The sequence below is a fragment of the Gracilinanus agilis genome, chromosome 3 (assembly GCF_016433145.1).
Source record: "Gracilinanus agilis isolate LMUSP501 chromosome 3, AgileGrace, whole genome shotgun sequence".
NCBI lineage: Eukaryota > Metazoa > Chordata > Mammalia > Didelphimorphia > Didelphidae > Gracilinanus > Gracilinanus agilis.
In genome coordinates, this window is record NC_058132.1 from 216639620 (window position 1) to 216667617 (window position 27998).

The following is a 27998-nucleotide window of genomic DNA, read 5'->3' on the forward strand; positions in this document are numbered from 1 at the left end:
TACATTTTTGGGTCCTGTTTAAAAATAAGTTATTTCTCTTCCCTCATTCCCTTACTTTTCCTACATAAACATATTTTTAACCTTCCTGTCCAGACTATGTCTTTTTAGTCTTGGATTTCTGTCTTTGGTGTGCTCCTTAGCTCTTATATCCTTGAGATTAAGCTTCTCTGATCATAGTGCTTTGTTGGCCATAATAGTTGAAGTGATCTTAACATTATTTGTATTTCCAGTGAGGGAGTTCCGAGGATAAATTCTTGTACTCGGGTTTCAAAGCACTAGGCAATTGGCAAAAAAAAAAAAAGTTGACTTTTGAAATATATTCTTTCCAATTTTCTAATGGTTTTTTCATATTTTTGCTAGTCTTCATTATTATTATTATGATACTGAAGACAGAGAATGTTGACTTAATACCAGAGGCATATTTGGCTTTACAGTATTTATCAGTTCTCTCTCTTTGTTTGGAAAGAAAATGATGGCCAATAAAACAGCCCATCAAAGTGTTATAATTAGTAAATCGTTCTAATGTAGAGAGATATCAAAATCAGTAATTATAATGGGTACTATCTTTAAAACTGAAAAGATATCCTTTTTTTAATAACCAGGATGCAAAGTATAAAGATTAATAGTTTTATGCCATTCTTCTCTTGTTAAGGAATTATTTTTCTTAGTGGGGATAATGTTCATTCTAGGAAGTTTTATTTTTTTTCCTTGATGACCAAAAATGGTGTTTTATTAAATAACTTCAAAAGATCCAGAGGAAAGGATAAGCTCTATACCTGTAATTTCATTAAAATAGACCTAGAGGAAGAAAACTCCCTTCAAATGCACATCACCACCTTCTCCACCATTTAATGTCTTAGAATTGTCTAGTATACTAAGACATTAAGAGACTTGCCTGGGATCACACAGGCAGAATATATTAATAGCAGGAGATGAACCCAGCTCTTTCTGATTTTGAGGCCGTCTACTGTGCCATGGCTACTTCTCCATATTTCCTAAATATGAGCTTGCCATGGGCATAGAATCACAGAATAATAGAGCTGAAGATATAACAGGGACCCTAGAAATGATAAGTTTCATCTGCCACTTTTTGTGAAGGAAGAAATTAAATATTGCCCAACATCACTTAGTCTTAGGAGAACCAGGAACCATGGGTATTAGGTACAGTGGAGGTCCAAAGATGATAGTCCTTAAAATTAATACACATCTACAAGAAATGGAAATTCAAAGAACTGTGTATGTGATATACTTACAAAGCATTTGTAAAACTTTAAAGGAAGGCAAGAGTACTTCTAGGTAGAATCATTAGGGAAGGCTTCAAAGAGGAAAAAACATGTGAGTTAAGCCTTCAAGGATGGATAGGATTTTAATAGGTGGAGGTAGGTTGGAAGGGGCAGAGGCCAGAAAACCCCTGAGTATGTTCAGGAAATGAGGATATTCTTCCTTGGCTGAAACATAAGGTATAAGTAAGAGAGAAGGTAAAGAAGTAACTGAAGGGTAGATTAGAGCCAGATTTGAATCATAGACTAAAGAATTTATCCTTTTTCCAGCAGGTCCTGGGGAGTCATTGGAGATTTCTGAGCTAAAAGAGGCTCTGCGTGTGTGTGTGTGTGTGTGTGTGTGTGTGTGTGTGTGTGTGTGTGTGCCTGCCCACAGGCACCCTGAAACAACTCACTTACTTGCTGGACAGCAGAACGAAATAGCCCCCTTCCCACCAATTCAACAAAAGTAGTGCTGTGGTTGTTCTTCGGTCATTTTAGTTGTTCAGTTTCAGCCATAAAGGCTGCCATATGGAGTTTTCCTGGCAAAGATATAGGAGTGGTTTGCTATTTCCTTCTCCAGGGGGATTAAGGCAAACAAAGGTTGGTTGACTTGCCCAGAGTCTCACAACTAGTTAGTGTTTGAGGTCAGATCAGAACCCACATCTTCCCAACTCCAGACCCAATGCCCTATCCACTGAACCATCTAGCTGCCTCCTTTGAAAGCACGGCACATCCATGAGTAGACTCTCCACTCTGGGAAGGCTGCCGTTGGTGTGAGCAAATCTGTGACGCCTTTCTCTGGACTCGTGTCTAAAGTAACAAATTTTGTATTTTGCAGGACGCCTTTGCATTATGCAGCTGCAAATTGTCATTTCCACTGTATTGAGACATTAGTGAACACTGGGGCCAACATTAATGAGACGGATGACTGGGGACGAACGCCTTTACACTATGCTGCAGCTTCAGACATGGATAGAAAGTAAAAAAGCTCATCCCTATTCCCTCTTGGGGATGGGGGAAGGGTTTGCCAAGGTTCTTTCTCTCTCTGTCCATCTATTTAAAACCTCCTAATGAAGGAAGTGCTCTCTTTTCTCATTCAAACAGTAGTTTGAATTGTTTTCCCTTGGGTCCAGTTCCCTTTGGTGCCCAGACATTCCACTGTCTTCTATTTGACTATCCTATGTCACCACACAGTGTTTTTTTTCCTCCTCTCTTGCCCATTCTTTGCTTTGAAATGCCAAGTGGGACAGTCAGATTTGGGGTTTCCATTCACTAAAACCTAGTGTAATCTGTTTTGGCATATACTTTGACTTTTGTCATTATCCCTTCTAAATGCTTCATTGCCATTGAATTTATATTTGATTATATACTTGCCACCCATCAGAAATACTTATCTGTCTGTTATGTTAGCTGCCTTCAAACAAGGCTATCTGTATGTAAGGAACAAGGTGTTATTGATGTTAACCTTGGTTGTGAATGTCATTTCAAGAGCTTGATGGAAGGCTAGAGAGGAATTGATTGCTAGAGATAGACATCATCAGGACTAGAAATGGAAATTAGACATATGGTAGTTCTGTGCAGGAAACAAATGGTGAGTGAAAGGGATGAATAGCCAGTGATATAATTTTAAAGGTCTTCAGAACCAATGGCTTGCTTTGGGAAATACTATCTAGCTCCCCTATTTGGCAAACTATTCATCATGTAGCATTCTGGTCTTCCCTTGTTCCTGTGAGGTGGGGATGGATTTAGGGTTGTTGCTATCAACACCATCCCTTCCTGGGGATTATATCCACACAGTGCTACCATGTAGGAGCATGGCACTGTCTGCTGCGATTCAAAATGACAGTCATTTGTATGTTAGTCTTTGTTCAGCCCTTTGGAAGAAACAACACTCCATAAGCATTAAGGGCTTAATATGTATCAGGCATTTGCACACAAAGAAAGACAGAAATTGTCCCCTCTTTCAAGAGACTGACATTCTAGCATGGGAGACAATTTGCAAATAACTATGCCCATACAATTTTTGTATAGTTATAGTTATAGGCCCATACAAGATATATCTCGTATGGGCATATATATTATATATAAATGTATGTATATGTACATACATTTATTTGTATATTTACATATTTATATAATGTATAATTATATTATATATAATATATATAAATACATATGATATATTTATAATAGTATATCTATATAAATATTCTTATAATAGTAAATGGAAAGGTAATATCAGAGGGCAGATATTATCAAAGAGAGATGGGATAGGAGAAGGCAAGGAAGAGGAGTCGAACAAAGAAAGACTTTTTGCCAAAGGTGAGATTTTAGCTTAGATTCGAAAGAACCAGGAGACAGAGGTAGGGAGGAAATGAATTCCTGACATGGATGACAGCAAGTAAAAATACACAGAGTCAGGGAATGGAGCATCTTGTGTGACAAACAGCAAGGAGACTGTCACAACAATTACAAGCCAGCACAGAAACCCTGGATAGTGATAGATTGTTAGGAACCTTTCTGGTTCTAGCTGAAGAATATTGGTTTGGGTACTGTCTCCTGATGAATGAGACACTGAATGGGTTTAAGGGGTCAGAAAGAGGCAGAAAAGAGCCATCATGAGAGTCACAGAAAATCAAAGTTGGATGCCCTAGTGTCCAAGAGCTTAGACTGGATTGGGGAGGGTATGGCCAATGGCTGTCATGCTAAGTCACAGCCCTTGAAATGCTTTTAAAGTTGTATTATTCCCAGTGAGAATCCTTTGGAGAGGGGGCACTTGTGATATCTCTCCACTGAGAAGCAGACCTTTCCATGAATCAGGAGAGTTTAGTGATGATTTATTTGCTTTCTTCCCTGGGATTCAGGGGAGGGAGGGATAAACCATGTCCCGAACCACTAACTACTTTGCCATCTTGAAAATGAATTGCATTTTTTTTATCCCTTGTACTAAGAAGAAGGAATATTTTGGGGAATACCCATGAAAATGCAGAAGAACTTGAAAGAGCCAGCGAGCTTAAGGAAAAGGAAGCTGCCTCGTAAGTATATTCTCAGTATCATTGCCAGTGCCTGATTCTGATCTTCTTTCTGTGGGGCTGGGTGGTATCTAGGTCTGATCTAGGTCTGATCCTTTCCTACCCTAATTTTGCTGGTCTAGCTAAGTCACTGCTTGAACTGTAGAAGTGTGGAGATAATTTGGGGCCCTTGATTTGGTAGAAAACAATTTATTCTCTTACTGTATCTTTAAATTATTTTGTTTTTAGACATGGATTTTGGTGTGCGTTATTATTTTTTTAAACTCTTACCTTCCGTCTTAGAATCAATACTGTGTATTGGTTCTAAGAGAGAAGAGTGGTAAGGGCTAGACAATGGGGGTCAAGTGACTTGCCCAGGGTCATACAGCTAGGAAATGTCTGAGGCCAGATTTGAACCCAGGACCTCTCTTGTCTCTGGACCTGGCTTCTCAATCCACTGAGCCACCCAACTGCACCTGGTGGGTATTATTATAATGCACCAATGCTTTTACGAGGGGAGAGAAATTTGACTTGTAATTAATAAAGAACTTTCAAAGCAACAACATCTAGCATTTATATAGCACTTTACAAGGCACCTTATAAATATTTTCTTTTGTCCTCATAGCAACCCTGGGAGTCAGAGATATACTATTATTAACCCCATTTTACAGATGAGGAAATTGGTAGAGGCAGAGATAAAATGGCTTGCTTAGAGCCACACAGCTAGTGAGTGTCTGAGATGGGATTTGAACTCAGTTCTTCCTGTGAGCTCCTCCATTAGATTGTGACCTTCTTGAGGGCAGGACTGTTTTTGGTTTTGGTTTGTTTTATTTTTTGCCTCTTTTTATATCCCCAGGACCTAGCAAAGTGCCTGGCACATAAATGTGTTTTTTATATTTTATTTATTTATTCATTTAATTAATTTAGGATATTTTTCCATGGTTACATGATTCATTTTCTTTCCCTCCTCTCCTCCCTCCTCCTTCCCATAGCCAATGAACAATTTAACTGGGTTTTACATGTATTATTGGTCAAGACCTATTTCCATATAATTAATATTTGCAATAGAGTGATCTCCATTGAACCATGTGATCAATGAAATATTTTTCTTCTGTATTTCTGCTCCCACGGTTCTTCCTCTGGATGTAGATAGTGTTCTTTCTCACAAGTCCCTCAAAATTGTCCTGGATCATTGCATTGCTGCTAGGAGAGAAGTTCATTACATTTGATTCTATCATTTTGTGTACAAGTGTATCTGTCTTTGTGTACAATGTTCTCCTGGTTTTGCTCCTTTTGCTCTGCATCAATTCCTAGAGGTTGTTCCAGTTCACATGGAATTCCTCCATTTCATTAAAACTTTGAGCACAATAGTATTCCATCACTATCAGATACCACAATTTGTTCAACCATTCCCCAATTGATGGACACCCCCTCATTTTTCAATTTTTTGCCACCACAAAGAGCACAACTATGAATATTTTTGTGCATGTATTTTCCCTAGATGGTACAAAACCAACAGTGTTATGGCTGGATCAAAGAGCAGGTAGTCATTTAAAGCCCTTTGGGTATAATTCCAAATTGCTTTACAGAATGGTTGAATCAATTCACAACTCCATCAGCAATGCATTAGTATCCCAATTTCTGGCACATAAATGTTATTGACTGATTGAGTGCCTCCTTCTGCTCTCTTTCCACTAAACTGTCTGGCTACCTGTGGGCATCCTGTGGGTTATTCCTGTTTCTGCCACTAACTGGTGTCTCACAAGAAATACCAAAACCTTTCCAAAACTCCATAGTCATGCCATGAGTGACTCTAATCAGTAGTTATTTCAGTGAGGTTAGAGGCAAGACTCTGAGCTTTTTGTATGGATTGGACACTAGAAGTCTAAGCAGCTCACTACTTGCAAATATTCAACTAATTATCAACACATCTATTTATGTAGCTGTTTGTGGCTATTGCTATCTCCCCATCTTCTTGGGTCCCTCATTAAACCTCTTTCCACATTTCCTGCAGAGATAGCATTGCTGCCATCCCCTCTAAGAGACAGAACTAGAAATTCTATTACTGACTCCTGGGGATTTGTTGAAGTCACCACCATCTCTGCCATCAGGAGTCCCAAACAATGGAGATCACTTCCACTCTCCCTTTAACCTCAGCCCTTGTCTTGCCCCTCATCTTGCCCCCATCACATTAAAAGAAATGGATCTTTTCTCTCTTATAATGAATGGTCCTCTCTGCAGAAACTGTGAAAACATCTCTCCTTCTTCCTCTTCTTTTAACCCAAACTGACACTAGAGTTTTTTCTCAATTTTCTTTCACTCTCCTCCTCCTTCTCCCCTGGATTCCCCCCCAAATTTCTTTAGAACTAAAAAAAGGGAGATGGAGCACTGCTATAGGATAGGAGTAGGTATTATGATAGTATTATATGTCAGCTATATTATATTTAAATAGATTTTTATGAGATGTTCCTGGAACATAATCACCCTTTCTAACATTGTTTCAATGGAAAATTGTATTGCCAGGGGGGCAGCTGGGTAGCTCAGTGGATTGAGAGCCAGGCCTAGAGATGGGAGGTCATGGGTTCAAATCTGACCTCAGACACTTCCCAGCTGTGTGACCCTGGGTAAGTCACTTGACCCCCATTGCCTACCCTTACCACTCTTTTGCCTTGGAGCCAATACACAGTATTGACTCCAAGATGGAAGGTAAGGGTTTTAATAAAAAAAATAATAATTGTTTGCCAGCTTCAGAAGACTCAGAAGCAGTTTAAAAATGAACATAATCCTTTGGTAAATTGAGGATCGTTTATACTAAAGGTTCTTAGACCTTTTTGTGTCACAGATCCCTTTGGCAGACAAGTGAAACCTGTGGATTCCTTCTCAGTATTTGGTTGTTTTTTTAAAAAAATTAATTATCGAAGTAAACACAAACTTTCAACTAGTAAAAATAAAGATGTAATTCCCACCCCCCTCCAAGTTCTCCAATACCCACTAAAATCCATTTAAAGTCAACTGGTCCCCAGATTTAGAACCCTTGATCTACACCCAGGAACCTTATCAAACTATTGACTACAGAACCAAATTTTGATAGTAAAGTGGGCCCATTTTCAATCCTGTCTTTGGCAACTTGGCTCCAAAAATATCTCTATTACTTCCTTATGAGGTCTCACATTTCCAAAGATACCATTATAGTAAGATTCCAATATGTATTTTAATTTGTTAATAGACATAGTACATGCAGATCACAATTAGTGTGAATAATGAATCCCTTGAAGTGCTGGCATGTATTCGAATTCGCATTATTCAAAGTTATTATTATGTAAAATATGGTGATTGGTTCTTGCTCAAATGAAATATACAGTGGAGAATTCCCACTTCAGGGAATTTATTGCTAATAAATCAGAACCTAGCTCTTTGTAAGATATACAACATGTATTTGATTTTCCTAAGTAATTTAACTACCAATTTTTTTGTCATTTTTACTATAAATTAAGATAGGTTTCATTTGTCTTTTTATGGTTTATTAATTTTTCCTTGTGACAAAATTTATGCAAATAATGATAAAAGTTTTCAAAGAAGCTATGGACATTTTATGTTGACTGATCATGTGAATTCTCCATGGGAAGGAATAACCCCATGAATTTTTAAAAATTTAATTCTAGAGTAAAAAGAATAATTTGGCCTCATAAGGGAAAAAATCCATTATAATTTCTTTGACACCGATAATATAATTGCAGAACTGAACACATTCTATAAAGGTCATCCAATTAAGTCACTCTGCTTGCAGATAAGATTGTATCATTTCAGACAGATGGGCAATTGTCCTAATTCAGGCTTTCTAGGGAAGGCAGTTCAATCTTCTCTTTCTGTAACCTGTTCCCATGTTTACAAATCTGTCTAGATTTTAAAAAATCTAATCTAATCCCTAAAGATGCAATTCAAGCCCATTTCTTCATGTTTTGTGCTTAAAGTGATAACTCTTCATCATTCTTGAGGAATGTTCATTCTCTTCTAAGCTGTTAGAATATTGTCTAGGCTAAAATACCAGAATTCTTGGAGGGGATATGGGAAAGCTGGGACATGAATGCATAGTTGGGGGAATTGTGAACTGATTCAATCATTGAGGAGAGCAATTTGGACCTATGCCCAAAAGTCTATAAAACAGTACATACCCTTTGACCCAGCAATACCATAACAAGGTTTGTATCCCAAAGAGATTTTTAAAAAAAGGGAGGGGAGAAGGACCTATATGATGTGCAAAAATATTTAAAGAAGTTCTTTTTGTGGGAACCAAAATTTGGAAAGTGAGTAGACACCCGTCAATTAGGGAATGGCTGAATAAGTTATAGTATATGACTGTAATGTAATGCTATTGTGACAAGTAGGAGGAGCTCAGAAAAACCTGGAAAGACTTACACAAACTGAAGCAAAGTGAAATAAGCAGAACCAGGAGGACATTATAAAGTGACAGGAATACTTTAACAATGAACAATGTTAATAACAGCTATTAGCAGCAATAAGACAATTCAAAACTATCCCAAAGGACTCATGATTTAAAAATGCCATCTACTTCCAGAAAAAAAGAACTGAGTCTGAATCTAGAACAAAGAAAAAAATTTTCACTTTCTTAATTTTTTTCCCATTTGAGTTTCCTTCCACAAAAGGATTAATATGGAAAAATATTTTACATGGTTGCACATGTAAAATCTATATGATGGATGGCAAAGAGGGAGAAGAGAGAATCTGAGGTTCAATATTCTTTGAAAAATGTTGGAAACTGTTCTTACATGTAATTGGAGGAAAATGAAATTTTATCTATCTGCAGTAACAATATTGCTCTTACTGTATACAACATTCTCTTGGTTCTGCTCATTTTCTCCTCATTATTTCATACAAGTTTTTTTCACGTTTTTCTAAAATCGACCTGCTCATCATTTCTTACAATCTTTTAATTGTCATTTATAAGTTTACTTAGGAAGTAATATTGAAAACAGAAACAAAACCATTTGGAGGAAGAGTATGGCTATTGAAATAGTTGGACCACTTCTTTTATTACTTGTGCTTTGGGACATAAGTTTCTCCAAATTACTATCCCATGGTTTTGAGGAGAGAGAGGTTATTTACACTGAGAGTGTCAGAACTCTAATTTCCCATCACGGTAACTACTTGTTACTGAAGTATGCCCTAAAATTTAGAATGACAGGAATAAACTGAATTAATAAGCTACTTAAGGAGGGAAAATGATACATGAAGAGTTCTTTATCACTCTGAAATATAAAATGTCAATAAGGATTTTAATTTTAAAGATACTTAGAAACACACTTGATGTGATTAAGAATTTGTTATGAGGAGATGGAGGTGGGGATGGCATTCCTTATGACTTTGGTGACTAGAGATTGTTAATGAGTATTCTTTGATAATGTCTTTACAAACAAAAACAAACAGAAGGTTGTCTTGCTGTCTTTTTTCAGGTGTTTGGAATTTCTACTTCAGAATGATGCAAATCCATCAATTCGGGACAAAGAAGGTTACAACACTGTACATTATGCTGCAGCCTATGGTCACCGGCAATGTCTAGAGTTGGTGAGTATCTTTTGCTTCCTTGAAAATGCAGAAATACTAATGATTGCCCAGAAAAAAAATATCTATTTACTCAAGTGATCACGAAAAGCTTCACTAAGATATAAGCCGCCCAAAGGAGATGTCTTCCAATTCCTCCTCCTCCTATGATATTCTTTCTTTCTATCCCAAAAGAAGAAATGTTCACTCTTCTTTCCAGTTAACTTGTTTCCTCTGTTCCTTCCCCTCTCACTTCCTCCAGGTCTTTGTTTAGTCAATTCTCTTCCTCTTTTGCTTGCATTTCTGCCATACATTGAACTGTTTCTTTTGCCTACAAACATCTTCAAGTCTTCACTGTTCTGATATACTCTTTCCCTAGACAATTTGAATTTAGTTCTTGCCTTATTACTGATAAACTTCTTTTTTAAATTCATTTATTCATTTTAACTATTTATTTTATTGTTACACTTTGAATTCTATACTGTCTCCCTCCTTCCCATTCCTACATTAGAGAAAGCCAATATTTGACACAAATATATATATATGTGGACTATATAATACATACTTCCATATCAGTTCTTTCTCAGCAGCTTCCTTTTTTAAGTCCTTTGTAGTTGGTTTGAATATTCATAATACTCGGGAAAATTTAATTATTCATAGTGATTCTTCAAATAATATTATAGTTACTGTACACAGCATTCTCCTGGTTCTGTTCATTTACTCTTCATTATTTCATGCAAGTCCTTCCATGTTTTTCTAAAAGAAACCAGCTCATCATTTCTTAGAGCCCTGTAGTATTCCATATTTATTTCTTTTTTAAGTTCATTTCTTGATTTCAAGGTCCAAATTCTCTCCATCTACCATCCATTGAGAAGACAAGCAATATGATACCAATTATACACGTAAAGTCATACAAAACATTTTCATGTTAGCCATGCTACAACAACAAACAAACAAATAAGTAAATCAAGTGAAAAAAGTATGTTTCAATCTGCCCTCAGAGCCTTCCCCCATCTCCATTCTTTTGCTTGTCTTTTCATCTAACTAGCATAGCCACATATTCCTCAGAGTTCTTGAATATACAATTTAAAAAAAACTCTTATCTTCCATCTTAGAATCAATACTGTGTGTATTGGTTCCAAGGCAGAAGAGCAGTAAGGGTTAGGCAATGGGAGTTAAGTGACTTGCCCAGGGTCACTCAGCTAGGAAATGTCTGAGGTCATATTTGAACCCAGGACTTCCCATAAGAATAGAGAAAAAACAACAGGCTTATGGGGATCTCATTTCTCTGATTTAAAGTTAGTAAGGAGATGCTTCGGTTCTTTTTGTTCAAAAGTACTCTGTGGGGTGATCATCCCTCTTAAATCTCATTCTTAATACTAACTGTATTTAGAAACACTCAGTACCCCAAACCCACTGCCTTCTGCCTGAGGGATGCTGTCAATAAGTCCACAAGGATTAATTAGACCCTTAATATGGGCCAGGGTCATGGTACCATTTCTCACTAGGTAATTTGGGATTCATCTTATTGCTTTTTTTTTCTTTCAGTTTTTCTTTCGGTAGTTTTTCTTTTTTCTTTTAGTAGTATTTTTCATAATCTTTAAACAAGAAAATAACTTAATCAGCTTCATGAACTTTTGAGGACTTGTTGCAGAATACAGCTGCCTTCTTTCTTTAATATTTAAACTATAACAATCAAAACCTTAAGCATTTTTTTTTGTTTCCTGGTTCAAATCTGGCCTGGAATACTTACTAGCTAAATATCCCTGGGCAAGTCACTTAATCTTGTTTGCCTCAGTATCCTCATCTTTAAATGAGTTAAAGAAGGAAATGGTGAATCATCCCAGTATCTTTGACAAATAAACTCCAAATGGGGTCATGAAGTGTTGGACACAACTGATATATGACTAAATAACAACAAACTGAATAAATTATGTAACACCATTAGCAGATATAAGAGTTAGTGTAGAGTAGGGGAAATCACCTGATACAATTTGTTACTGATTTTAAGAAAGGCATCCGAGGCAACTATGTTCCATTGTATGTTAAGGGGTAAATGTGTTTTCCAAAGTGTACTACCAAAATAATGGTTTTTCTGTTTGAAAATCAATTTTGAATAAATGTATCATCATTGTATTATCAATAGCATAATCACATTGTTAAATACCACGACCTTAATAATGTGTGACATTTGAGAGTAGTTTTTTTTAATAGCTGTTAATTCAGACAATGCCTTTGAATCCCAGAACTCAGGAATTTTTTGGATAATTGAACAATAATACCTGTTTTAATACCTAAGTACTACATTATTGCTTTCATTCTTAAGCAGAGGCATTTATATGACATTTCAGTTATCTCCTGAAAAAGCTTTCTGTTAACATGAGGGTTTCACAAAGAGTCCTGCCTGATGATGAAATTATGCTTCTGATTAGATCAACACTTGACAATGCTATCTTGTATATTAGAAAGGGATGGTTATTTATGGCAATTATAAGGCCCAGAAAAAAATGAATAGAGAAATCTTATGATCTTATTCCACACTGCCAATTAAAAAGGACTTAGTTGTCTACAGAGGTGCCTGAACCATGGGCATTTGGGGGGGGGGATGGCTTACTCTGCTATTTAGAACAAAGAATGAAGAGGTATGGGGCAGAGTGAGGAGTTTTCACTTATTTTCTTTAGTTTTAAAGCAGCATTTATTGGGAGATGAAATATTTCCCACTAAACAATGTGGCTTGTCACATCTCTATTGACGTCTAATTCTGGGCTCATGCCTATGTATTTGTCATAGAATCAGCTTATTGATATCAGTATCTGAGAGCTTCTATCCACCATAACTTTTTCCTCTCTACCTTCCTCCTCCTTCCAGAAATATTTGCACATTGATTGAAATCTAATTGTTGGAATCCCATAGAATGTAGTGGACATATTTTTAGGTGAAGATAAATATCACCACTTGAGCCACTGTTGTCCCTACAGAAAAAGAGAGGAAAGCAGTTTCTGCTAGGACATCTTGAGAGTTTTACCCCCAAGGAACTGTATTGTATCCAAAAAAATTATGTTGGGATAACTGGAGTTTGTATTTTGAAGTTCCATATTTCTTATACCACTTATACCTCTGTACCATGAAATGTAAGAGTAATAATGCTTATCATTAAATATGTCAAATTAATTTTTATATGTTTAATTTAATTATTACACTGAACTCTGTACATGTAACCTGGATCTTTATAGATTACTGATTGCAAAATCATGGTTCTCTGCTCAGTTTTAATTGGTTAGAGCAGGGGTCGGCAACCTTTTTGGCCGTGAGAGCCATAAACACCACATTTTTTAAAATGTAATTTCATGAGAGCCATACAGTGCTCACAGGGTGCGCTCCTGAAACAGCACCTGGAAAAAAAATTGACTTTATGACTCCTGCAGAAAGAGCCATACGTTGCCGACCCCTGGTTTAGAGGATATGTTGTACCTGGATACCTAGTACTGTTTCATAGTAAATCATGTTCTCAAGCTCAAGAAATATTTAGGGGTGGAGAGACCTGGTTAATGAGTCATTTTCACTCTTGATTAAATTTGAGAAGAAGGGAATCCTTGAAGGAGAATAGATCTCCTTCTCTCACATCTCACCATCATCCTTTGGTGTGTCTGATATACTTGTTTAGCGAGTAAGGAGAGAAGGTGTGGGAAATGAATCTCTAATTGGAATTTGTATATATGTGTGTGGAGAAGTTTAGAGAAAAATAACTTTTTTCGTGGCATTAGTTAAATGACAATGAATATAAAAGTACTTATACCATGTTATCAAAATGGAACAAATAGAATTGTCTTAACAGCTTCACCAACAGCCTAGAGAAATTGAGTTTCAATATTTTTACTGCTGTACACAGTTCTATCATTATCATCCTTCCTCTTATTTCTCTTTCCCATCCCATCCCATTATTATATTCCCCATTCTTCTCCCAGTAAGACAAGAGAATATTCCTATATTCAATGTGATTTTTTTTTTAGATTCCCTGTAGGCTTAATAAAAGCAGTGTTTTCATGTGTGGCCTCTTCCTCTGAGCCCTGGGCACCTAACTGCCAAGTGATTTTGGTTCTGAATAATTATGTGAAGTTTTAAACTCTGTGTTTGTCTTGGAGTGGAAGTGTAGGAAACTGTACCTGGTGATTAGGTTTGTTAGATTTAATTATTTCAGTGTCTTCCAACAAAAAAAAAGGAACAAATAAAATATGTAGGTTAGCTAAAGGATGTAACAACCAAGTCAAAACTCAGTCACAACTGAAGTCGATAGCATATCACCATGTACAATAAATGACTACCTGCTTGTGAGACTCTCCAAAAGACCTTTTTTTTTAAATTGATAAAATTATTTTTAGGTCCTTAGCATTGCAGAAATATTGCCCCTCCCCCCAAGTTTTAAAGAATCTGTGTTACCATTCAAGCTACAATTGAATTGAAATAATCTTCTCCAATGACCATTTCTAGAAAAAGATGGTAGTCATTTAGATGGAGAAGATACTAGATGCTCTCTTGTTGGAGATCTTCAGGCTGAAGTTTGTCTGGGATAGTATTCTCATCTGTAAAATGAGGACGTTGCACTTGGCCTTTAGTCTGGTATAGCGTAGACTAAGTATCTTCTGAAGTTTTCACTTGGAGAGCTGCTATCATTCTGAAATTCTGAAAGGACTCTTCAATCTCCTTAGAGCCATTATTTTATACCTAGGAATTTTTAGGGCGTGAGTAACCTTGCAGCAATCTTCCAATGAGTAGTGTTTCTCAAAAATATTACATCTTTTCCCTTGCTATTTTGTTCAGTGGGTAGAGCTACAGGTCTTTAGGGACTTTCAGGATAAGTAGGAGAGCTCACGGACATTGATTTCTCACTTATTATTATGGAGGAAATATGGATTTTTGAACCAGAATTTTAAAATCAATGTATACTCCTTTGATAATTGAATGATCCATATTGAGTACTGTACTAAAGGCCAAGGATACAAAGACAAGAAAGAAAAACAGTCTCTGCCCTCAAGGATCTTCCATTTTAATGGGGTGAGACAATACATAAAGGAGAGCTGGATGTGTGGCCTTGGTCTAGAAATGATCAGGAAATGATGACTTCTGGTTCCAAGCATGATAAGGTAAAAGGAACACCTCTCAGCCCAGAGTCCTCGTGGTTCTGGAAGGAAGTGGTTAAGGGAGCATAACTAGAATGGAAGCAACATGATCAGGAAATGGCAAGATGAACTTTGTTGATGTTTAGTATCAAAGGGTCCTTAATATATGACTTTGTCATGGAGCTGTTTTTCAATAAGACCTCTGTGTGAAGATCTGAGATAGAACAAAGTCTAACTCAATTCTGTGTACTTACCAATGTGTGAATTTTGTACTTGAAAAGGATAAGAAGGATTGATTCATTAACTTCTTGGAAAATATAGAGGCAAAATAAATCATTGTATCATAAGGTTATAATCATTATACTTTATGATAATAAATATACACCATTATACCTTTATAATAATAAATATAAGCTTCTAAGTGATGATCAAAGTTTATAATTAAGTTTGTGTCCATTAAGGATTTTGTAAACTCAGAACCTGACATATAAGTGTGAATTATCCTAGTTATAAAAACTAAAACCACTGAACTAGAGGTTGCTGACTTTACTTGTCTCAAAGGCATTGACCCCTGTCTCCCTTAATTCTGAGTACATGATGTATATTGAATCCCAATTCCCTCTTAGGAACATCTACTAAAATAAATACCTTTGTGATAGGTTTATTTTTTCTCTTAGGGATAGGAGTAGGACAGATGCCAGGGAATGGACTTAAGTTTGACTCATATCTTTATTTTTTGCCCTTCACTCTCTTTATCACCATTTCTAGAATGATGTTCTTTCCAGTTCTCTCCTTCTTAAGATATAAAAATCTATACTCAGATCTTACATATCATGTTGAAAGAAGGACATTTGATCAAGTAAAATTACCTCCTTACAGTGACTCCTGACATATAAGTAGTGGGCCCTGAGGTAGAGGAGTGGGGCCACAGGGCTAAGTGATAAGGAGTATTTATTAGTGGTACAGAAGATTTTAAGGGTTATGCTCTAAAAGTCTGGCACGCAGATGAAGAGACTAGGAAGTAGGATAAAGGAAGGATGAAGTTTTAAAAAGACATTCTGAAGCAAGGGACAGTACATGTCTGAAATTGTGTTATATGTGTGAAGGACAGGTGAGTTATTCAGGAAAAGATTCTGCCTTTTTTTAAGAGTTGTATTTAGCTGCAAGAGATACCTTTTTATGGAAAATGAATATTTCTTTGCAAAGTACACTTAATAAATGAGCTCAAAGTTCTATCATATAAGAGAAGACTTCTGGAAACTCCTTTGTGTAACTAGACCATTGTTGTCAACTCTTAAAAGGATGAAATATGAGTAAGCCAAAAGTCAATAATAGATGATTTTAGAATACAAAATATATGTTGGAGGTTTCTGTAACCAATTCAGCTTTTACTTTTGTTTAGGCTGATATTAAGTTCTCTCTATTCACATAGCTACCACCCTAGGGAATTTGCATTGCCCCAGTATACACTAATACTGGAAGGAGACAGTCAAGAAGCCAGATGACAAAAGGGAAGCCCTACATTAAAACTCTATGAAAACCACTGTGTACATAGTCCACATATAAATAAAATACAAGTTGGCTGTAATTCTGATTGAATACTTAATTCTTTGGCCCCTATTTTAACTAGCCCAACTTTTAATAAGATCAGATTAACTCAGTACATGCCACCACATTTAACTAACTACTGTTTACACAAATGTGTGGCATACTGGCTTTATAAGTGGAATTTTAAAAGGTGACTTCTGTATGAATAAATGAAATGTCTCTTGCATCTTGCATCTTTTACTACTTTGAAAGAAACATAATTCTTTTTTTTAAACCCTTACCTTTTGTCTTAGAATCAATACTGGGTATTGGTTGCAAGGCAGAAGAGTGGTAAAGGCTAGGCAATGGGGGTTAAGAGACCTGCTGAGGGTCACAAAGCTAGGAAGTGTCTGGGGATAGATTTGAACCCAGGACCTCCTGTTTCTAGGCCTGGCTCTCAATCTGCTGATCCACCCAGCTGTCCCCAAGAAACATAATTCTTTAGAGCCAGTTCAATACCTGGCGAAACTCCATTAAATATTTTACAGCTGGAGCTATTAAGGAGTTGCAAATCCAACTTTTTATAAACTTTAATTCATTTTGAGAGGTTACCTGGTAAAGATGAAAGCTCTGCCCTTGGAGTCAGGAGATTGTGAATTCTAATTCTAAGATATTTATACATTCTGCCACCCTAAATAGGCACCTATCTCACTTATTCTCTCAGAGTGGCTACAACATATCTGTCCTAAATGTATAGAATTCTTATGAGCAATGAACCATGTGAACCATAATGGTGTATAAATATGAGCTACTCCTATTGCTCTTAATAGCAATGAGCTACTCTAGAGTTACAGGCATTTCCATTAGAACAGTCATCATCCCTCCTGGTGAGAGCAACCAAAAAGAATCCTCCCAGGCAATTTCTTTCCTTCCTTCCTTCCTTCCTTCCTTCCTTCCTTCCTTCCTTCCTTCCTTTCTTCCTTCCTTCCTTCCTTCCTTCCTTCCTTCCTTCCTTCCTTCCTTTTAGTTTCCATTCTCATACCGTCTTAGTATTTGGGGAAATTTATTTTTAGAGAAGCTCACAGTCTCTATGACCGTAGATCCAAATTCAAGCACCATTTATTAAGGGCTTACTGTGCCAATCACTTTGGGGGGGGGGGTGTTAGAATTTAAGGAAAACATTCCCTGTTTTCATGGAATTTAGAGCAATCTTGAGCAGTAATCACTTAAATAAGGGCCATACCTTCCCAGGGAGGGAATGAATTGACCTCAGGAGCTATATGATAAACCTTCTGCTTAGTCAACTTCTGTCCTGTCAAGCTAGTTTCAATATTATCATTACCGAATGGATATATATTCATCCTTTAAACCAGCTTCTTGCCCCTGCTCCTGCCTGTGTTGTTGTTCCTCTACTGTGTGTTCTTCTAATTCTTTATATATAGTGCAACACACTCGCTATTTTGCAGGAAATATAGGACCATACCTTTGATCTACCTTGGACCCACTCAGATCTATATTTACCTCTGCCCTAGAAGATTCTAGGTTGCCAGCCAGTTGGACATACCAAACCAAGATAATGCATACTAAAAAATTCTAGTATAAAGTATGTTCTATTTTCATATTTATTGAACTATATATGACATAATTTTTTTTAATCTTTTAAGGAAAATAATCAAATAATATTTATTGAGTTTCTCAGAAGGCTCTAAAACTATGCAGGAAACATAATATAGTAATGATAAGGCTAGATGACTGCTTTCTGATATTCATTGTGGAGTAACTATACCTTGGCAAAATTACTGTAATTAGAGGTCTAGTACTCAGCTTTTTAGTTCCCGTTGGTGGAAATTACCCTAGGTGGCCAGCGGTGGGGATGCCCATAATCCAAAATCATAAAAGACTGATTGATAAACCAAAAGTATATGTATATTTTTAAAGCTCATTGTAATTGTGTAGTGATCTAGGTTCGTTTGATCACTTGGTCATTGCCTTATATTCCCACTAGAACCTGTTTGGAAAACCAAATTAAAATAAGATCAAGCCACGGTAAGAATAGTTAAATGATCTCAAGGAATATTGCCACTATATTCTGATTATCTGATGTACTTTAAAAACATAAAAACAAAGAGACTTGAGGCCTTTATTTAGTCTTTAGGTTGTTAGGATGCATCTACTCTATAATTTTTTTTAAATTATGAAACCATACTGAATGGATCCATTACAATTTTATGTTACACAACCTCAACTAAGATCTAACTGCTACAAAGCAGTACTTTTATACCTCTTTAATTAACTCATCAGTGTAAGATTTAAATTAATGTCCAATACTTGAGTTAGTTTTATAAAATTTATTATCTGACAAAATAAAACCAAATGACTAAGTTTTCTACTTGATGGAAAATCCCCGCTCCACCAAAGCCAAAACAGGAAGGAAAGAGAGAGCGAGAGACTGAACTCCACACAATTTATATCCTGTCTACCTCAGCAATGACAGGAAATGAGTGGAGTGCTGGGAATCATATTTTTTTTAGGGTAACAGATTCTAATTACATACCAGATCCACTAGGTGGTGTAGTGGATGAAGTGCCAGGCCTGGTGTCAGGACGACCTGAATTCAAATTCAGATACTTCCTGACTGTGTGATTCTGGGCAAGTCTCTTAACCCTGTTTGCCTCAGTTTCCTCATCCATAAAATGAGTTGGAGAAGATAATGGCAAACCACACTAGAATCTTTGCCAAGAAAACCCCAAATGGGGTCACAAAGAGTCAGACACAACTGAAATGACTGAACAACAAATTAACTCACTACTCCACTAATTATAGCAGCTCTTCCAAATATTTTCACCCCACATCAAACCTTCTATGGCTTCTCTTCCTCCCATCCTTTCACCTTGCCTCATTTTAACTGAAAAAAATTAAGTCAATTTGTTGAATGTACTATTTTTTTCCTTTCCTCCTCATCTCACTGGATTCTTTCTCTCCTTGGCCTTTGCCCTTTTCCCTCTGTAGGTACAAGTGATCCCATTCCCTCACATCTCCTGTAGATGATTGCTCCCTTTATCATCCCCATTCTTACACTTATCTTCAATCTTTCCCAATTTTCTTGATGCTTCCCTTTTCTTTACAAACAAATTCATGTCTCTCCTATCCTCAAAAATCTCTCACTTGATCAATTCATCTTAGCTAGCTATCATCCAATATAGCTGCTCCCTTTTTTTATTTTGTTTTGTTTTCTTTTCTTTAAACTCTTTGAGAAGGCCATCTACCATAAGTACCTTCCCGGTCTATTTTCTGTCTGAAATTGTGAATACATCCTATTAAATTCCCTACAAATGGTCATCCAGTGTCTGCTTGAGCATCTCTAACAATCAGGAATTTACTAGCTTACTTAGGTATCCTGTTTCACTTTGGGATAGTTCTAGTTGTTAGATAGTTCTATCTCCATGTAAATTCTTCTTGTTAGATCTGGTGTTGCCTAATCTGTTCCTGGGGCCAAGAAAAATAAATATAATCCTTCTAATGTTTGATAATAGCAACGAACTTGACCTCAGTTCCTGGCAAGATAGTAGAATTTGTTATTAAAGGCATACAAAAAGGAAATAATGCATCATTACAAGGAGCCAACATGGCTCCACCAAAAATAGGTCAACTAACCCTCCTAGGTAGAATTTCAGAATCTCACAAAAATAATATCATCAAGTTATCAAGGATTTTAAAAAGCTATAACTTTTCATTGGCAGGCTATTATCATACTCTTTTTGGTCAGGATTAGTAGTAGTTTTGTAAATTAGTGAAATAGAGATAATTTATCTAAGTCTTCTCAAAGCCATTGGGGCTATCCTGGTGGAAATGATGGAGAGATACAAATTAGATAAGAGTATTTCAACATAGATTCAAGCCTTACTGAATGGCTGACCAAAAGAATAGTCAATGATTTGATGCAGGAATGAGTGTACTGGGAAATGTTTAACAACCAGCCTTCTGGAGGGAAAAGTTTGTACAATACACAAGTTTAGTCTACATTATTAACATTTTCCCATCATTTTTTAAGTCTAGACAGTCAACAAAACAATACCTCACGTCTTGATTTGTAGCATTTGCCAATTCCCAAGGTGTAATTGCTCCTAAAGAAAATTTAACAATGGCTCTTGTGACCCTGTCCAAACTAGCATACCTTTTGTGATGCCACTTGGGAAGAAGTCTGTTCGTAACCTTTATATTTAGTTCCATGCTCTTTAACATTATATCATAGAATCATGTTTTGTCGATGCCTTTACTTAATAAAGACAATGACACTATGCTTATCAAGTTTACAGATTACAAAAAGGTAGGAGGGATAGGCAACACTAGTCAAAATCACAAAGCCTTCTTGACAGCTTAGAATGTTATGACATGTCTAATGAGAATGAATTTTTAAAAGGCAAATGTAAATTCTAACACTTGGATAAAAAAAACATTTTACGAGTATATATAAGATGGAGATGTGGCTAGAAAGCAACTCACTTGAAAAGGTTTAGAAAATTTTAATAAACTACAAACTCAAAACATGCCAATAGGCTAGAAACCCAAAAAGTTAATTAAATGTTGTGTTGCATCAAGAAAGGAAGTATCTGAGTGACAATAATCTTTCTGTTCTCTGCCTTGGTAAGACTACATGTATTATTGAGTTAAGGTGTTTTAAGAAGGACACGAATAAACTGGAAAGCATCAAGAGGAGGGCAAGGAGGAGAATTGAGATCACATCATATGAAGGCTAGTTGAAGACTGGAGATGGATTAATCTGGAGGAGAGCACACAAATGAGAAAAGGATTGGAATATGAGAGCTCCTTTTTAAGTATTTGAAGACATATTGAAGACATCTCATCATCCCACTTGGCCCCAGAAGTTGAGAATTAGGAACAATAGGTGGAAAAATGCAAAAGAGAGAGATTTAGGTTTAGCATAAGGACATTCTAACAATTAGGGCACTCCAAAAGTGCTTTTTTTGAAAGGCCATGAAGAAGAGGTAGAGGATTCCCTGTCACTGGAGGTCTTCAGACAAAACTTCAATGGCCAGCTGTCATGGATGTCACAGAGGAAAATTTTTTCAGATATAATGTAGATATGGTGATTTCTGAGAACCCTTCTAAGACTGTGGTTCCGTCATCCTTTTAATTCATTCTGGTTACATAATCACTACACAATTTTCTGTCATAAGACCAAAGGAGCATAAATTTATCATTGGTATGGGATTATTTAAGTATTCTATTTCTTCTACTGTTAATCTAGGCAATTTATATTTTTGTAAATATTCATCCATATCACCTAAATTGATATATTTATTGCCATATAATTGGGCAAAATAGTTTTTAATGATTGCCTTGATTTCCTCTTCATTAGAGGTGAGGTCTCTCTTTTCATATTTGATACTGTTAATTTGGTTTTCTTCTTTCCTTTTTTTAATTAGATTGACCAGTACTTTATCAATTTTATTTGTTTTCTCAAAGTACCAGCTTCTAGTCTCATTTATTAATTCAATAGTTCTTTTACTTTCAATTTTATTAATTTCTCTTTTAATTTTTATAATCTCTAATTTAGTATTTAACTGGGGATTTTTAATTTGTTCACTTTATAGTTTTTTGATTTGCATGCCCAGGTCACTGAATAAATTTAACATTGGAAGGAAGCTTATACATCTTAGTCTGACCTCCTGATTCTACTATAGATGATGAAAATGAGGCCAGTCAAGATGAAATGACTTGCTCAGGATCACATAGTAACTGTCTAGAGCAGAATTCAAACCCTGGTCTTCTCACACCAAGTTTGTCATTCTATCCACTAGAGACCTATCATTTAGCAACTTGTCTTAGAATTTTGACAGATGATAACTCTTTTTTTTTTTAAACCCTTGTACTTCGGTGTATTGTCTCATAGGTGGAAGATTGGTAAGGGTGGGCAATGGGGGTCAAGTGACTTGCCCAGGGTCACACAGCTGGGAAGTGGCTGAGGCCGGGTTTGAACCTAGGACCTCCTGTCTCTAGGCCTGACTCTCACTCCACTGAGCTACCCAGCTGCCCCCTGATAACTCTTTTTAAATTAGTCTGCCATGGATTTCAGAATACTTATGCTGGTCAGTTTGGCTGATGCCAATGCCCCCTGTCCATGGGCAAGAGGAATACTTTAGACACTGATTTTCCAGCTCTCTTTTCTTGATTCCATATTCTCCTGCCCTCCTGGCTTTATAACATAATACAATAACAGAGCATTGCCAGGATTGTAGCTTACTTTATTAAGTTATAATTTAGGGTGTCTGCTTTCTGATCATGTTACAGGGTCTGATAAGTAAGGTGTCTCCTAATCATAATGTGTGGCACAAATTACAGCCAATGCTATTACAATGTATGTTGATTCTTGTTAACTTAAAGTGATACTTCCTGACCTTATCCCCAGATTTCTGGGTCCATCTCACAACTTGTGATGGCAGCCCCCTTTCTACTTAATGCACACAGTAACTTGTATGTATATTAATTTGTATTTGTAGAACACCTCATATTTTTCGATCTGCTTTCACATACATGATGTCATTTGAGCCTCCCAGCCCCCCTGGAATTAGGGAGAAAATGTTATTTTTCTCCTTTTAAGAGATGAGGCAGCTAAAGTCCAGAATGTTGTGATTTGTCTGGGGCTACCCAGTTTGTTGAAGGCAAAATAGAGATTCAAGTCACCTACTTACTCCTAGCACTATGTTCTATCTTCCTTTCTTTACAGTGTTAGGGACTTTGGGCAAATTACTTAACTTCCCTGGAACTCGATTGCCTTATTGGTCAAATGAAGGGTTTGGACTATATCATTGGTTCTCATTGTGATAACAGTCCAAATAGTCCAAAAAATTGTTTGGTGGTGTCTTAAGCAGTAAATAATTTTAACTTTATTGTTGCTTTAAATAAAAATTTAGAAATCAACTGGATATGGAGGCCAGCTAGGTGGCTCAGTAAATAGCCAAGCCTGGCGACAGGAGGCCCTGGGTTCAGATTTGGCCTCAGACACTTTCTAGCTATGTGACCCTAATTGCCTTCCCCTCATCATTTCTCTACTTTGGAACCAATACTTAGTATCAATTCTAAGACAGAAGGTAAGGGTTTAAAAAAAAAAGTAGAAATCAACTGGATGTGGAACTAGATTTCTGACTGTGTTGTCTGGTGTTTAGCCAAATATTAGAATTTTTTGTTCAAATGTTAAAAATAAAGATTTTAAAATTTAAGATAATTGAAATCAAGTTTACACATGGTTCATGTTATATTAAATATATTCCAAGTTGTAATTTATTTCATTAAAATGTTACTTATATTCAACAAAATTTGAAAAAAAATTTAATATGAAATCTTGTAAATAATAGTAAGCATGAGAAGGGGATTATTCCTTTTAATTATTAAAAACTGCCCACATAAAACAATCACAATTACTATGTAATTAAGAATTTTATAATTCATGTTAAGGTTTTCATAGTATAGAAATAAATTTTATATTTTATAATTATAGTTAAACTACATTTTAATTTATGACTTTTAGAGGGGGGGCAAAAGTTGTCACTGTGGTTATGGCAACTACCCTTATGAAAGAGTTTGGAATAATCTGTAGAAAGGATGGAGAATGTAGCTTGTCAGTTAACTTCCAGAACCATTCCTATGTTGGAATTTTTTCAAGGTAAACAGGGAAGTTACCAGCATAGACTCGCTCTTAGCTGGGTTATGGGAATGATTGAGAAAGTATGACTTATTTTGTAACTCTGTTACGTAGACCTTTTCCTTTTACTCCCGTTTTCTATGCTATATTTTCATATTGAAGGTGAGATGATTTCAAAGAGAAGGCCAAATCAACTTGGATATTTATTCAAGAAATATTTACTTAATCTCTAGAAACAATAGGGAATAGAGTGCTGGAATTGAATTCAAGAAGACTTGAGTTCAAATTTTACCTCACTTACTTAGCTATGTGACCTTGGACAAGTTACTTAATCTCTCACAGGCCCATTTTCCTCATTTTAATATTGAGGTCATAATATCAACTACCTCAAGGTCATTGTGTTGATCAAGTGAGATAATATATGTAACGAGATCATATGTAAAATGTTTCACAGATTTTTAAGTGATATACAAATGCTAGCTATTATTATTTTCAGAAAAAAATGCATATTACTTAAAACTGTTGAGACCATAAAGTTCTGGGTAGTAAGCATGCATGGACTTATTAATTCATTAAATATTCAACAAACATTAATTAAACTTCTCCTATGTGCAATACATTGAGCTAGGCATTGGAGGAGATAGACATATTTCTTATCCTATAGAACTAGAGTCTATTAAGTGGTGATCAAACAAATATGCAGTTAAATATAATATAAATTAGAATATTAAATTAGAATGCCTAGACATAATACAATGGGTCCCTTCTCCCCCCAACCCTCACCCCTTTGGTTTCCTTTTGTGGGTTGTCTTCCCCCAATAGATTGAAAGTTTCTTGAGGACAAAAAGTGTCTTTGATTTTCAAATTATTTCTCTCCTGTCTTAGTTCTGTGCCAAGAACATGATAGGTATTTGTTTGTGTTATCTGATTCTTTGTCACCTCATTTGAGGTTTTCTTGGCAGAGATATTGGAGTGGTTTGCCATTTCCTTCTCCACTTCATTTTACAGATGAGGAAACTGAAGCCAGCAGGGTTAAGTGACTTGCTCAGGGTCACAGAGCTAATAAGTGTCTGAGGCCAAATTTGAACTCAGGGAGATAAGTCTTCCTAACTCAGGTCCTATGCTCTATCCATTTGTGCCATCTAGCTGCCCTACCTGGTAGGTACCTGATAAATATTTATCAAATTGAATTGAATTGAGTCTCTGAACCTTAGTTTCTTCAACTGTAAAAAGAAGAGATTAAATAAGGTGACTGCTAAGAAGCCTTGCAGCTATGTGTCTATGATCCCATGATTTCTTTCTAAGTATTCTAATTACCTATTTTTATATATTTGTGATTTTTTTCTCTGAGAATTAAATTACAGTGAAGTTACAGTGTAATACAGGTTTGAAAATTTATATATTTTTAAACTTTATCTTAACATTTCCAAGTATTCATTGTTATAATGTGCTAAACCATACAAAATGTAAGTTAACCTTGAGTTTGTAAGTATTATTCTGGGTATGGATCACAGCTTAGTGGCAAGACTCCCATATATGGCATATTTCTGGATCCTAGGATGTATGTTTCTTTGTATTCAGGTAACCTAAGCATATCATAGGCCAGAGTGTGCTCAAAGCTATATGATATGATGGACATTTTCTATCTGTGTTGTCAGGTGCAGAAGGTGACTTTTTTTTCAAACCTAGCTATATTAGCAATTATTAAAATATGTGTGAGACTAGAAAAATGCTAACCAAGAGACCTATAAATAGTCATGGCAATATTATTCCACATGACATTTGTTGAACACTAATCAAGAAGGTGTCACCTAAGACTTAGCGTCCCTGCTCACATTATCAACCATCTAGAATGTAATTTGACCTCAAGGGAAAGGTGCAGTTTAATAAATAAAAAAAGAAGGAAAACTTCTAGATGACTTTGTTCTTAGTAAGCTATTAAATAATTCCAAATAACTGTGACAACATAATCAAGTGGGCATAAAAATAGTATTTTCTTGCACGACTTCAATGTCTTAAATTGAAAGGCAAAAATATAATGTTGCTTTGCACTATTGATTTTTATTAGATCTAGTTGCTATGGAATGGTATTTTCCTGGTTTCTAAAAAGGAAAATTCAATGGAAATTCCTTCGTTTGAATGCTGTAATAGAGAATTTTTACTCCCTAGAAAATTTTTAAACCAAGTTTACTTATTTATAATCTCTCTATATGTTTATGAAATATTGTTCATTATGGTTTTTCCTATTAATCCTGTGTATGTGGTAACATTTCAGTGATAAACTCCTCAAATAGGAATTGTATACTTTTATATTTGCACGAGCAAATTAAAGAGAGAAAGTGTATTATCTTGATCCATAAAATGGTACTTGATGAAAAAAAAGTATGATATATAAAAACAGTCTTTTAAAAATATAGAAGCAAAAATTTCCATTATTCATAGTTGAAAATCTGGTTAAATGAAGGAAAATATCACAAGTAATTTTAACTTTGGCAAGTCATCTCATAGAAAGTATTTACAGACTTTGTATATGAAGGAGAGGTTCCTCATTGACTCAACAGGTCATTTTCCTTCTACGTTTGGGGTTAGAAGGGACCCATGTTCAGGAGAGATTGAAAGTGGAGGGTTGGGCCATCAGAGGTATTACCTGGCTAATCTAAACTTGAGGTAAAGGATCTAGAAATAGGATTCCAGAGTTGGATGCAAGTACAATGTCAGAATTTTATGGAGCTGGGTCCATTTCAAGTTTTCACAGAAAAGGTTACTTGTGTCAATTCCTTTTCTTGTTTGCCATCATATAATCCATATCTAATTCTGTGTCTGGTAGTGAGATGAAAGAATCACTGCCAGAAGTCAGTGTAATCCATTTATCTCCTCTGAGTTTGTCTTCATTTCATCATCCTGTCATTTGTGGGAATGTGAGAGAACAGTGCCAAACCTGAAATGGATTGGATTTAGTGAGGGTTATGAAGTAATTGATAGATTATTAATGAAAAAGGAAGAGCCTTTGACGTAGTTTGATGAAGAGGAACCTTATTTTTTAAATGGAGGAGGAAAGTATTTTGTTTTTTTCTTTATGGCTCCTTTCCCTCCCAGTGACATTTTGAATTGCTTGCCAAATGGGAAGGGCTGCAAAATAGTAAGTGACATAATACATTAGAGCAAAAAGGGATGAAGTGGTTGCTGCAGCTAAACCACATTCCTGAATTCCGTCACCATCTGTGACCAGCCATTCATAAAAGATTAAATGTAAGGCAGACACATAGCTGAATAAATGTGTGTCAGTCTCTCCCATCTGCTTTCATTTTGCTTGAAATAATAACAGCTTTCCATACATGCTTATTTAAATTTGTACTGATTCTTTTAATATTCATTAGCCAGAAGTAGTCATTGTAGTCATTAGGCAGGTACAGTTTCAGAATCCCACTAAGATTAGCATCATTGAATTATTATGAATTTTCTTAAAAGCTATATTTTTTCATTGAACTTGCCTATTATCATAAAATCTTAATTGATGCTCAGACTGTGAAATTTAAACTATAATTTCACATTAAAATGGTGTCCAAAAGGCCATTTAAATACTTGGGATTGGCAAGGTCTGCTTCGTGTAGATTGAGAACAGGTTAAAAAAAAGCCTTATTGCAAGCAGTGAAATTTTTCATTGGTTTATGAAAATTAATGATTCTTTTTATTCACATCTATTATCTTCTTTGTTCTCCTTCTTAGCTTCTTTCTCTTCTCACTCCCCCTACCACTAAGACCAAAAAAAAAAAAATCTGCTTTAGGCAAATAAATTCCACCTTCAGCTGAGGCAAAAGTGAATTAGTGTGACAGTAATATGATTGAGGGTAGCCTGGG

The 27998-nt window shown here is 35.9% G+C and overlaps 1 protein-coding gene across 1 annotated transcript in view; it reads left to right on the forward strand.

Moving 5' to 3' along the window:
* Positions 1-27998, forward strand: part of ANKRD44 (ankyrin repeat domain 44) — a 288404-nt gene that overhangs the window by 178628 nt on the left and 81778 nt on the right. The window contains exons 14-16 of the mRNA XM_044669066.1: positions 2101-2241; positions 4214-4297; positions 9745-9856. Of these exons, the coding sequence (XP_044525001.1) occupies positions 2101-2241; positions 4214-4297; positions 9745-9856 (337 nt within the window). The remainder of the gene's footprint in view (positions 1-2100; positions 2242-4213; positions 4298-9744; positions 9857-27998) is intronic.